A 13,648-nucleotide genomic window follows, 5' to 3' on the forward strand; every position below is an offset into this window, starting at 1 on the left:
GGAATCAAAAAATAAATATTGTTTGATAGCATAAGTAGTCAGAAGAAGAAGAGGATAGTGCTCAAGCTGTCATACTTCCCCCAGCACAGTTACTCCTAGGGCAGCGTAGCTGAAGCTGTGGGTTTATCTTTCTGTTCCTAACTAGTCTGACCATAAGCGATTTCGAAGAGGAACGTTTTAAGCCTGGACTTAAATGAAGAGACTGTGTCAGCAGATTTAACATGGGTCGGGAGCTGATTCCATAACACAGGAGCTTGGTAGCTAAACGATCTACCTCCTACAGTACTTTTAGAGACTCTTGGCACCACCAGAAGGCCGGCATTCTGAGAGCGAAGAGCTCTGTTTGGATGATATGGTTCTATAGCATCTTTGAGGTCGGATGGGGCCACGTCATTTATGGCTTTGTAGGTCAAGAGTAGAATTTTGAATTTGATTCTAGACTCGACGGGGAGCCAGTGAAGAGACTTCAGCACTGGCGTAATGTGCTCTCTTCTTTTTGTTCCTGTTAGTAATCTTGCTGCTGCATTTTGAACCAGTTGAAAGCTTTTTATGGAGCTTTTAGGACACGCTGCAAGCAGGGAGTTACAGTAGTCTAATCTAGACATTACAAATGCATGGATAAGTTTTTCGGCATCACTTTTAGGCAGGATTCTTCTGATTTTGGCGATGTTGCGCAAATGGAAATAGGCTGTTTTACAAGCTTGATTTATATGAGCTTTAAATGAGAGCTCCTGGTCAAATAAGACTCCAAGGTTTCTTACAGTAGAACTGGAGGCTACACTGACATTGTCCAGTGTGACTATCTGCTCAGATAGAGCGTCTCGTAGATGTTTAGGGCCAAGCACAATGACCTCGGTTTTTTCAGGGTTAAGAAGCAGGTAGTTTAGTGTCATCCAGGTTTTTATCTCCTTCACACAAGTACTAAGTCTGTCTACTTGATCGCTCTGATCAGGTTTCATTGATAAATACAGCTGAGTGTCGTCTGCATAGCAGTGGAAGTTAATGCCATGCTTTCTAATAATGTTGCCTAATGGCAGCATATAAAGAGTAAACAGAATTGGACCGAGTACCGAACCCTGTGGCACACCGTAAATTACTTTAGAGCTTGGTGAGGAGCTCTGGTTTACATTAACAAATTGGAACCTATCAGATAGATAGGATTTAAACCAGCTGAGGGCTGTTCCTCCAACACCTACATCACATTCTAACCTCTGCAGTAGAATGTTGTGGTCGATGGTGTCAAACGCTGCGCTGAGGTCCAACAGAACCAGGATTGAGACCAGTCCATCGTCAGCGGCTAATAACAAATCATTTGTGACTTTAACTAGTGCAGTTTCAGTGCTGTGGTGGGCTCTGAACCCTGACTGGAAAACTTCAAATAAGTTATTGTCCTGCAGGTGGCGACAAAGCTGTTTTACTACAACTTTTTCAAGGATTTTAGAGACGAAGGGAAGATTTGAAATAGGTCTGTAGTTTACCAATAGGTCGGGATCTAGATTAGGCTTTTTCAGAAGAGGTTTAATGACTTGTAGGGACAATGAAGTCAGACATAGTTACAAAACAAAGACTTCTGAGTTTACAGCGAGTGCTAATCTCCAGCTCCACTTGAGACATTCTGTGATGAATGAAAGTGATGTTACGTGAACTCAACCTAGAGCTAAAACTCTAGAGCCGGTCAAGAGAGCTGAGACACTCGTTCTAAAGTTCCACTTTCTCGTCAAAGCTCTCGGCGAGTGCCTCGATTTGGGAGTAGATCTCAGAATCGGAACAAGGTCTAGGACGTTTGCGGCACGGCAGTGGATTCTGTGCAAATGCTTTGTAGAACTTGTTGACGTCGCTGTGGTTGATGCACAGAGCTCCTCCCCAGCGCTCGTACTGACTCGCGGCTCGGTTCACGTCTCCGAAACAGGTCCAGGTGATGTCCTTCTCAGTGGTCACGGCCCATTTGGAATGGTCGTTTTTGGTGCTCCATGATCCCAGCTCTTTGTCTCCTGAGTCAATCTTCTCCACATTCATCACGTGCTTTCTGTTGATGTCACAGAAACTCTCGTCTCTGTTTGGCTGACAGCCCCAGGTCTGAGCGTCCATGTCACTCTTCAGTCCATCTGCCAGCTTCACGTACAAGTCTCCATCTGTAGAAATAAGTTTGATTTATGTTTGTGAAAAGTGCAGTGTTGGAGCTCCAGGTTTGTGTGTTCTGAGCTCCAACACGGCAGTGTTCTCTGGGCTTTTAGAGACCTCCCTTCTCTCTCACCCCCATTTCACGCTCAGCTGTCCTGTCTGAATAACATATATAAATTATAGCTGCGCTAGCGGCAATGATGCTCTCGCCTTCCCGCTCGTCCATGTTTTCTGCTGCATTTTGCGTCACCAACGACGCTCAGTAATTCACAGTTGATGATTGCGTAGTTTGCAACTCAAATAGTTGTTTGTCCTGAAAATTGCAAGATCGTGCTGAACGCAGACCTGAGCAGGGAGAAAGAGAGCCTCGGTGACCCGGCTGCACCTCCTCCTCCCTATACCTCCGTCACCTAGCAACAATTACCATTAGGTCAAAGAAGGAGAGGAAGATGGGGAGGAGTCTCCCTGGAATAAAGCCGGTTGGTCTCTGAAACAACAACTATTCTAGTCACAAAGACATATCATGACCTCATGGGCTTTGTAACACCAAAGCAATGGAAGGAGTACTTTTACGGACTACGACAAGTCTGAGGAATAAAGTCTGGCGGTAATGCAACAATTGTGTCAGAACGCGGATAAAGCACGTACATGTCTACCCGGAGACATTTTGAGTTATTCACAGATTCTGAAAGTGTGAATTCAAAGCTTTCCAATGATGTCTTAGTCATGTAGATCTGATCATATTTGAGTAAGTTGTGGTGGTCGGTGTGTCTGGCCGCTTCTTCCTCGTCTTCGTCCTCGTCTAAGGTCAGCTGTAGACTAGGGATGTTTTCCAGCTGGATGAAATCCCACTGTTCATCTGTGACCTCATCTTCAGATTCAGAACTTAGATAGTCATCTAGATAAGCGGACTTTTCGCAGAAATAATCCAAAAGCGTGGAACTGTAACAGCCGCGGTTAAGCTCCAAAGCGATAGCAGAAGGATCCATTTTTCAACTGATGTTACACAGTGTTAGTTGCGTGTCCCTGTGTTGCTGCTTATCAAGTAGCCATGCGGCTGGCGGCTCAGCCCATTGGCTGACTACAATAGCGCAGCTGTTCATATGGAAATGCGGTCACACCCCTCTGCACGTCCAGAGAGCGCCCGAAAACACCACATTTTAAACGGCTTTATTTATGCTTTTAATGCTGCAAATACTCTTATCTGATACATCGAATGGCTGGTCCATATCTTCAACTTTCACATAATGCAAAAAAACGAAAATCACAAATTTGGGGAAAAAAAGAGAAAATGCTGTTTATCTCAGTTTCCCCGAGGCCGACATGTTCCGGAAATTTCACCGTTCTGCCACAATTGGATGCCAACCGCCATAAAACAACAACAATTACCATTAGCGTTAGCATTAGCAATTTACTTTTTCAAATACTAAAAAAAAGTACAAGGTGTACAAATGTCCAAAGCAATAGCCCCTAAGACGGTGAAAGCGATCGTAAAGAAGTCAAACTTGTTGAAATCGGTTAAAGTGTTAAGGAGGTGAAACGCGTCAAAAATCAGGAAAATCCTGAAAAAATACAACATATAGTGTCTGCTTCATGACGCAGACACTCAATAAGAAACCAGGGAATAACAAAGACTCAAGCATTCCATGGAATGAACATTCCATTCCATGCTCGAGCCAATAAAGCCTACGGGCCAGAACATCCTTAAAAAATAAAGTCTATTGGATGAAGTCCAAGGAATAAAGTCTGGCGGTAATGTAACACTTACTAACCGCCATAAAACAACAACAACAACAACAACAACAACATCCTTAATAAACACAAACTTACTTTGTGTATTTGAGGACGAGGGTTGTTCCTGTTTTGGTCAGATTCAAATATTCATCATGATGTTATGACTTTTCTCGACTGCTTTTGTCCAGATTGAGATTGTGTAGAAGTGACTTCAGAGCCAGGTTACATCAGAGACACGTTTCTCACCCTTGGCTGTGTAAGACACTGGTTTAGCCATCATCCTCAGCTCCTTGTTTCCGATCTTCAGAGTCTGGAACTTTCCCAGAAAAGAATCTGAATGTTTCCAGTCAGCTGCATCTCTCAACTCTTGAGGGAATCCACTGGGAAGATCGTAGTCAAATGGAAACTCCCGAATGTTCTTGAGATGTTCTCCTGAAACACAAAAGTGCAACGATCTCTATCGGTGAAACTCAGAGGGAAAGTCTCTAAATCGAGCTCTAGATGCTGAAAAACTCTTCTAATTCAGACCTCGGTCAGTTCCAGTGTCCACTCTTGAAGGGAACAAAGTGGTTCATGAAAACAAAAACTTTTAAACCACACAAAGAAAAACTGAAGTAAAAAGTGCCTTTCTTTGTGTTAGATGATGGTGATATTTATATGAATGCTTCTTCTTCAAGTCTTCAGACGGTGGACACGTTCTCCTGCTTCTCTGAGGTTCATGACTAACACCATCACTGTGATGGCCTTCTCTGACCACTAGGAGGCAGGACACATTTCTAACGATGCAGTGCTTGGATTACTGCCTCCTACATCTGTACTTTGAAGTGTTGATCAGATGTTTCTCCTGTTACTTTCACACAGAGCTTTGTCCTCTCAGCGCCTTCTGCTGGAAAAAGAAGCAGAAAGACTGGAATCTGACTGAGTCCATGTCATGAAATGTCTTTAAATCCAGGTTGAGACACGGCAACAATAATGAGCAAATGTTTTTCATGTGTTATTTGAATGTTGTATGTTGTCATTGTGTTCCACTTTGCTGCCTCTTGGCCAGAGGCCCTTGGAAAAATAATGGTTAAATAAAAATTTAAAATGACCCTTACCCACTTTCTCCAGGTCCGTGAAGGGCAGAGACACACACATGAAGCTCTGGCCGTTTTTTATTCCGGTGTCAGGATAAAAGTGGTTCTGGTTCCTCCTGAACGGGAACTGAGGAGTGCTGTGAGTGAGCCACAGAGCCGTCTTAGAACCGCTGTCCCCCAGAACCACACCTGCACAGAGACAGTCACATGGTGCCCACTCCCCTCTGCTGTGCCCTCTGCTCTGCCCTCTGCTGTGCCCGCTCACCTTTGCTGTGCCCTCTGCTGTGCCCACTCACCTCTGCTGTGCCCTCTGCTGTGCCCACTCTCCTCTGCTGTGCCCTCTGCTGTGCCCACTCCCCTCTGCTGTGTCCTCTGCTGTGCCCTCTGCTGTGCCCTCTGCTGTGCCCACTCCCCTCTGCTGTGCCCTCTGCTGTGCCCACTCTCCTCTGCTGTGCCCTCTGCTGTGCCCACTCCCCTCTGCTGTGTCCTCTGCTGTGCCCTCTGCTGTGCCCTCTGCTGTGCCCACTCCCCTCTGCTGTGCCCTCTGCTGTGCCCACTCTCCTCTGCTGTGCCCTCTGCTGTGCCCACTCCCCTCTGCTGTGTCCTCTGCTGTGCCCTCTGCTGTGCCCTCTGCTGTGCCCACTCCCCTCTGCTCTGCCCTCTGCTCTGCCCTCTGCTGTGCCCTCTGCTGTGCCCACTTACCTTTGCTGTGCCCAAACATCTTGGGATTGGCGCTGGCTCCAGGAGACTGGTCGTTGTAGCTCAAGAAGCCAAAGCTGGGCGGCTGAAAGCGAGAAGTTCTGTTTTTACATCTTTCGTAAAAAGCCTGATGCTGCGTAACATTTGTCCTTCAGAGTTTTACACTTGTGTTCAGTAATGACTCAAAGCATTTAGTATGAATCAGAACGTTTGCTCCACTTATTCATCTAACTGAGCAGCTCCTGTTTGAGCTCGTTAGCTGCATAAAGACCCCTGTCCAGCCCACAACCAGTCAGACTCCGCCCACTGCCATGGACAAGACCAAAGAGCGGTCAGAAGACTCCAGAAACTGAACTGTGACCTCCACAAGGCTGGAAAGAGCTACGGGCAATTGAGCAGCTTTTGAAGATCAAGTGTTGGAGCGATTGTTAGAACATGGAAGAGGCTGAAGATGATGTCACTCTCCCTCAGACTGGAGCTCCATGAAGATCTCACCTCAGACTGGAGCTCCATGAAGATCTCACCTCAGACTGGAGCTCCATGAAGATCTCACCTCAGACTGGAGCTCCATGAAGATCTCACCTCAGACTGGAGCTCTATGAAGATCTCACCTCAGACTGGAGCTCCATGAAGATCTCACCTCAGACTGGAGCTCCATGAAGATCTCACCTCACACTGGAGCTTCATGAAGATCTCACCTCAGACTGGAGCTCCATGAAGATCTCACCTCACACTGGAGCTTCATGAAGATCTCACCTCAGACTGGAGCTCCATGAAGATCTCACCTGAGACTGGAGCTCCATGAAGATCTCACCTCAGACTGGAGCTCCATGAAGATCTCACCTGAGACTGGAGCTCCATGAAGATCTCACCTCAGACTGGAGCTCCATGAAGATCTCACCTCAGACTGGAGCTCCATGAAGATCTCACCTTGTGGGGTTCAATGAGGATAAGAAAGGTATGGAATTAGCCCAGAATCACAGGCGGAGCTGGTCTATGACCTGAAGAGAGCTGGGACCACAGTTTCAAAGGTTACTATGGTAACACACCACGCCGTCATGGTTTAGAATCTTGCATCGCACAGACGGTTCTTAAGTCAGCACAGGTCCAGGCCCGTCTGAAGTCTGAACATCTGGATGATCCAGAGGAGTCATGGGAGAAAGTCATGTGGTCAGAGGAGACCAAGTATAAACTCCACTCGCCGTGTTTGAAGAAGAAGAAGGATGAAGACCAAGAACACCACCCCTACTGTGAAGCGTGGGGGAGGAAACATCAAGCTTTGGGGGTGGATTTTTGGCAACATCCTCCTTCCCTCAGTCAGAGCATTGAAGATGGGGCGTGGCTGGGTCTTCTAACATGACAATGACCTGAAGCAAACATTCAGGAGAACCAAGGAGTGGCTCCATAAGAAACATCTTGAGGTTCTGGAGCAGCCGAGCCAGTCTCGGACCTGAATCCAATAGAACATCTTTGGAGGAGCTGAAACTTTGTGTTGCTCAGCAACAGCCCTGAAACCTGACAGAGAAGATCTGTGTGGAGGCGTGGCCAGAATCCCTGCTGCAGAGTGTGAGACCTGGTCCAGAAGAACAGGAAACCTCTGACCTCTGTAACTGTAAACAAAGGCTTCTGTACCAAATATTATTATTATTAGGCCAGAGCGCCACAAGCTGGTGAGAGGCCTATTAGTTCCATAAGGCCGTGCGAAGATCGAGCACGAAGCGAAGCGCTCGCCCACTTCCAAACACTCACTAACGCACTCCTTCCCTCACGCACGCCCTGTGCAGACTCATTAGTAGTAGGAAAATGGAACATTAACGTTGTAAACGGGCGAAGCCCGTGCAAAAGTGCGCACTAAACGAGCGCTTTACATTGGGATGACGACCGCTTCGCATATAAAGCACTCATTTGCGCTAAGCAGCTCACAAACATGTTCCCCATCTCCTGCAAGTTCGGTTCATATAAACATGTAATACATTATTACTGTATAGAGGGCCAAAAACACAAAGTGGGCGGAGCCCACTCAAATTTAACGAAAGTACCCGTCAGTGACCAGGGACCCACACCATGAGGTAGGAAAGCGTGAGTGCACTCACTCATTGTTGACTCATTAATTTTTTCTGGGCTATTTTTTTTTCCGTCAAAAAATGGCGCGACAGCGCCACCGACAAAAGTCAAAATACATTGCGCCTATGGGAGACGCCCCGACGTCAACTTTGTCGTAGAGCTACCAAATTCGGGACACGCATTCCTCTAGTGAGGACAAAAACAAATATTGTTGTGGCCACGCCCCCAGACTTACCCTATGGCCGCCATCTTCCTTTGAAAATGAAAACACACTGAGTCAGCAATTTTGTTCACGTCAAACTTTGACGAACTCCTCCTAGGGCGTTTTGCCCACTGACTTCAAAATCGGTGTACGTCCTCTGGACAAGTGGGGCATCCAAACTTATCCACATTTTTGGGATACCTTGTACGGTCTGTGTGCGGCGCAGCCGCAAAGTCGGACAACTAATTTTGGAATCTTGCAAATCTAAAAATTGCTCCCATTTGATCAAAATGAGTCCGATTAGGACCAAATTTGAATCAGTTGTTAAACTTTCTAGTTTGGACCAGTTTATGGTGACTAAATTGAAATGGGCGCGATAGCGCCCCCTACGGGGTGGCCTTTGAATTTACATTGATGGACAAAAATTTGTTTTATGAAAATGTTCAAAACTTTGCCCAAAATTCTATTTTAGGGTCCCGATTAAAAAGCCCATCAAACATTTTCCTCAATTTTTACGGCGTAGCCGTAGCCATGACGGTAACGTCCCATGTAATCCCTATGGGAAAATCCCAAAATCGCTCAAATCAACAAGTTTTTACACTTCACACTTTAACTCCTCCTAGGGCGATTGCCCGATCAAGTTCATATTTGGGGAGAATCATCTACACAAGCGGGGCATCAAAAGTTATCCATATTTTTATTCCAAGTGTCACGGTCTCTGTGTGGTGGAGCCGCACATTTGACCGAAATTTGTGTTCATTTGAACTGGTTAAGCACAGCATTGTACATGTCCAATGTGTCGCTGTCTTAGTTCTTAGATAACACACACAATGAGGGCGTTAGCGCCATCTCTGTAAAATGCAGAGAGCAGAGTCGGAAGGCCGAGGGCCGTTGGATGCCGCTTGCGGCTTTAATATTCTTTCTTCTTCTTCTTCTCGGGACACCCCCCCCTATTTTTCACCCAGTGGACATAGACGAAAAGTAAAAAAAAGTTATTCAAATGACATTGACCCTGTCACGGTCTTTGTGCGGTGAAGCCGCAAACTGTTGCTAGAATTTCAGAAATCTCCCAAATTCAAAATTTGCTGCCGTTTGCGCAGATAAAGTCTGAATTGCGTCAAATTAGAATCAGTTGTTAAACTCTTTGCCCTAAACCTACTTGAAGTCGTAACAATGACTGAAACCCCTCATGTTATTCCAATGGGGAAATTGCCAGAACAGGCTTACACTTGATACTTACACTCCCCCTCAGGGCGTCAGCCCTATGAACCTGAAATGTGTTGAGACTCTTCTTCAGGGGTAAAAGTTATACACATTTTTATTCTAAGAGTCACGGTCTCTTTTGCCAAGAATTAAAAATAAAATTGCTTTTTGATGCTAAAACACAGAGGGTGGAAGATGTGACAGCGTCACAGATTCAGTAGTATATGTAATAAAAGGACAATTGGGGAGCGTTAGCCACGCCCCCTCCTCTTGCGGCGTGGCGAGGGCCGATCATTGCCGCTTGCGGCTATATTTAATACTATTATGATTTTCTCAGCAGTTCAAATACTTATTTGCAGCAATAACAAACAAATACATTATTTTATCTCAGACTCTATCATTTCGAAGTGGTAGAATGTACAAAATCACAGGCTGTTCAGATACTTACTTTCCTCACTGTATTTGAAGGTCATGCACACAGTTCAAAGTAAACCTGACTCTGGAGTAGAAATCTGCTGAATGAGTTTGATACAGTAAGACTTCAATTTAAAGGTAGTTTGTACCATGTTCCTGACAGAGCCGAGCATTGGTCTGAGAGTGTTGGCCAGGACCCCGTCTCCATCGTTGATGGGTTTGGACATGACTCTCTTTCCGTTGGCATCGATGTAGATGTACTTCAAACCTGTCAGGGAGGGCTTGGGATTCTCACGTCCCGGGGGTTTGTACAAGATGTACCTGAAACACAGGAGCGACTGGACTTACAGATCACACTGATGTCGAACATCTGAACACACAGTGTTTAGATGATGATGACATGATGAGCTGTTCCATAAAGAACCTTCATTAAACAAAGGTAAGGAGGCATCAGATACTTCATCATTTATGGTCTTACACTCCTAGAAACCACATGGTTAGAGGGCAAAGCCTCATTTACATAGTTATAATGTAAAACATATATAATCAGCATTTGTGGATTGTTCATGTTCATGTCTAAAAAGTGCAGGAACTCACCAGTCCACATCCTGATTCTTCTCGTTTTTACAGCTCACTTTTACAGGAGAAGCTTCAGAGCTCCAAAGCAGCAGCAGCAGGTTCACCACGACCCACCTCATCCCTGTAGGACACAAGCAAACAATACAACCTCATCCCTGTAGGACACAAGCAAACAATACAACCTCATCCCTGTAGGACACAAGCAAACAATACAACCTCATCCCTGTAGGACACAAGCAAACAATACAACCTCATCCCTGTAGGACACAAGCAAACAATACAACCTCATCCCTGTAGGACACAAGCAAACAATACAACCTCATCCCTGTAGGACACAAGCAAACAATACAACCTCATCCCTGTAGGACACAAGCAAACAATACAAACTCATCTCTGTAGGACACAAGCAAACAATACAACCCCATCCCTGTAGGACACAAGCAAACAATACAACCCCATCCCTGTAGGACACAAGCAAACAATACAACCTCATCCCTGTAGGACACAAGCAAACAATACAACCTCATCCCTGTAGGACACAAGCAAACAATACAACCTCATCCCTGTAGGACACAAGCAAACAATACAACCTCATCCCTGTAGGACACAAGCAAACAATACAACCTCATCTCTGTAGGACACAAGCAAACAATACAACCACATCCCTGTAGGACACAAGCAAACAATACAACCACATCCCTGTAGGACACAAGCAAACAATACAACCTCATCCCTGTAGGACACAAGCAAACAATACAACCTCATCCCTGTAGGACACAAGCAAACAATACAACCTCATCCCTGTAGGACACAAGCAAACAATACAACCTCATCCCTGTAGGACACAAGCAAACAATACAACCTCATCCCTGTAGGACACAAGCAAACAATACAAACTCATCTCTGTAGGACACAAGCAAACAATACAACCCCATCCCTGTAGGACACAAGCAAACAATACAACCCCATCCCTGTAGGACACAAGCAAACAATACAACCTCATCCCTGTAGGACACAAGCAAACAATACAACCTCATCCCTGTAGGACACAAGCAAACAATACAACCTCATCCCTGTAGGACACAAGCAAACAATACAACCTCATCTCTGTAGGACACAAACAAACAATACAACCTCATCCCTGTAGGACACAAGCAAACAATACAACCACATCCCTGTAGGACACAAGCAAACAATACAACCTCATCCCTGTAGGACACAAGCAAACAATACAACCTCATCCCTGTAGGACACAAGCAAACAATACAACCTCATCCCTGTAGGACACAAGCAAACAATACAACCTCATCCCTGTAGGACACAAGCAAACAATACAACCACATCCCTGTAGGACACAAGCAAACAATACAACCTCATCCCTGTAGGACACAAGCAAACAATACAACCTCATCCCTGTAGGACACAAGCAAACAATACAACCTCATCCCTGTAGGACACAAGCAAACAATACAACCACATCCCTGTAGGACACAAGCAAACAATACAACCTCATCCCTGTAGGACACAAGCAAACAATACAACCTCATCCCTGTAGGACACAAGCAAACAATACAACCTCATCCCTGTAGGACACAAGCAAACAATACAACCACATCCCTGTAGGACACAAGCAAACAATACAACCTCATCCCTGTAGGACACAAGCAAACAATACAACCTCATCCCTGTAGGACACAAGCAAACAATACAACCTCATCCCTGTAGGACACAAGCAAACAATACAGAGCGTTGCTGGTGTGATCCAGAATCTGAAGCTCAATGTTCTTATACTGAGAGTCATGTGGTGCCTGAGGTTCCTGTACAGTTCTTACTGCAGATGACAGACGCTTGAGTCATGAGGAGGAAGTGAAGAATCCCTGGCTCAAATCTGTTCTTACAACATGGAAGGAGCTGATCAGAACAAACTAAACACAGACGTTACAATGCGTCATGTTTCTTCATAACTCCAGGTCAAAGTGCTCATTATTCAGCACTTTGACCTGGAGAAAACAGCGCCACCAGGAGGCAAACCACTGTCACATGTTCTGTCCTGTCAATCACAAATATGTGAGTGAAGTTCACCACGCTCTGCCACTGATACAGCATTTACCCCTGAACTTTACAACTATGAACTCCTGCCATGGACACAATACATGGATACTTTAGAATGTACTTTAGACTGTACTTTAGAATGTACTTTAGAATGTACTTTAGATTGTACTTTTGAAAGTACTTTAGAATGTACTTTAGATTGTACTTTTGAAAGTACTTTAGAATGTACTTCAGAATCTACTTTAGAATGTACTTTAGATTGTACTTTTGAAAGTACTTTCTAAAGTACTTTTGAAAGTACTTTAGAAAGTACTTTAGAATGTACTTTAGAATGTACTTTAGAATGTACTTTAGATTGTACTTTCTAAAGTACTTTTGAAAGTACTTTAGAAAGTACTTTAGAATGTACTTTAGAATGTACTTTTTGCAGCAGGAGAAAAGACCGTCACAAAGAAATGGACGACACAAACATCACCAACGATCAAGGACTGGACTGAGATAGGAACAGACATCAGGCAAATGGAACAAACAATTCAAACTTAATTTGAAAATTGACAAATTTGACCAACCAAATTAGACTTTTTGTTTTAAATTTAAATTTGTAGCTGATGTTTACTTATAATATTTTGCTCTCTGGTTTGTTTTTGTGTTTTATTTTTTATCTTTTGAAAAATTATCATTTTAAATAAAAAGACTCTTGGAGGAGAGTTCAAACGTTCAGATGAAACAACTGAATCAAGTCGTTCTTTGTTGGAGCAATAAATAAAACTTGACTGAAATAATAACAACACATTGACAAAGTGAATGATTAGAAATGAGTCTGTACCTGTTTGATGTCCTCCTGTGATGTCCTCGTGCGATGTCCTCCTGTGATGTCCTCCTGTGATGTCCTCCTGTGATGTCCTCCTGTGATGTCCTCCTGTGATGTCCTCCTGTGATGTCCTCCTGTGATGTCCTCGTGCGATGTCCTCCTGTGATGTCCTCCTGTGATGTCCTCCTGTGATGTCCTCCTGTGATGTCCTCCTGTGATGTCCTCCTGTGATGTCCTCCTGCGATGTCCTCCTGTGATGTCCTCCTGTGATGTCCTCCTGTGATGTCCTCCTGTGATGTCCTCCTGTGATGTCCTCCTGTGATGTCCTCAGAGTTCTTCTGCTTTAAAAAGCTCTCAGATCGACTCTTATCAGCTCCGATCGCTTCTTTGGAAAAGCCGTAATCATGAATCATTGACCAACACTAGAACAGCCTGATCAAACACAACCTTGAACCAATGAAGGGAGCGGTCAGGGAGGGGCTGGTTCTTCCTGTGTCAGTGTCAAGTTAGAACAAAGAAAAGAGTTCCAAAGAAGCAGTTCTCTTTCCAGGAAATGACTCTGTGCGTGTGAGTCTCACGTGGTTCGATGAAGCAATATAATAAATAACATGATAAGAGTTTAACACCAAAGGTTATTCTGCAGAATAGTTCATGCAGCGCGAGGTAGTGGTTCTTCTCAGGTGGTTCTTCTCA

The 13,648-nt window shown here is 44.7% G+C and overlaps 1 protein-coding gene across 1 annotated transcript; it reads right to left on the minus strand.

The window, feature by feature from the left end:
* Nucleotides 1-1,376: 1,376 nt before the first annotated feature.
* Nucleotides 1,377-13,285, minus strand: LOC140360049 (plancitoxin-1-like). Its single transcript, XM_072445363.1, has 7 exons — nucleotides 12,971-13,285; nucleotides 10,111-10,213; nucleotides 9,663-9,834; nucleotides 5,634-5,715; nucleotides 4,953-5,120; nucleotides 4,102-4,287; nucleotides 1,377-2,132 (listed from the first exon to the last, which is right to left on the minus strand). The coding sequence occupies exons 2-7, from the start codon at nucleotides 10,209-10,211 to the stop codon at nucleotides 1,699-1,701; spliced, it is 1,143 nt and encodes a 380-aa protein (XP_072301464.1). The 5' UTR covers nucleotides 10,212-10,213; nucleotides 12,971-13,285; the 3' UTR covers nucleotides 1,377-1,698.
* Nucleotides 13,286-13,648: the final 363 nt, after the last annotated feature.

Source organism: Eucyclogobius newberryi, unplaced genomic scaffold (assembly GCF_026437365.1).
Source record: "Eucyclogobius newberryi isolate DKJ021-1_F unplaced genomic scaffold, fEucNew1.0.hap1 SCAF_14, whole genome shotgun sequence".
Classification (NCBI taxonomy): Eukaryota; Metazoa; Chordata; class Actinopteri; order Gobiiformes; family Gobiidae; genus Eucyclogobius; species Eucyclogobius newberryi.

Bases quoted from the DNA above. Each gene is read 5' to 3' on its own strand.
- LOC140360049 (XM_072445363.1), bottom strand. From the start codon at position 10,211: ATGAGGTGGGTCGTGGTGAACCTGCTGCTGCTGCTTTGGAGCTCTGAA. The intron at 5,716-9,662 runs GTACAAACTACC...TCTCGCTTTCAG, and splicing joins TCGGCTCTGTCAGGAACATG to CCGCCCAGCTTTGGCTTCTT. The intron at 4,288-4,952 runs GTAAGGGTCATT...TTTGTGTTTCAG, and splicing joins CACGGACCTGGAGAAAGTGG to GAGAACATCTCAAGAACATT.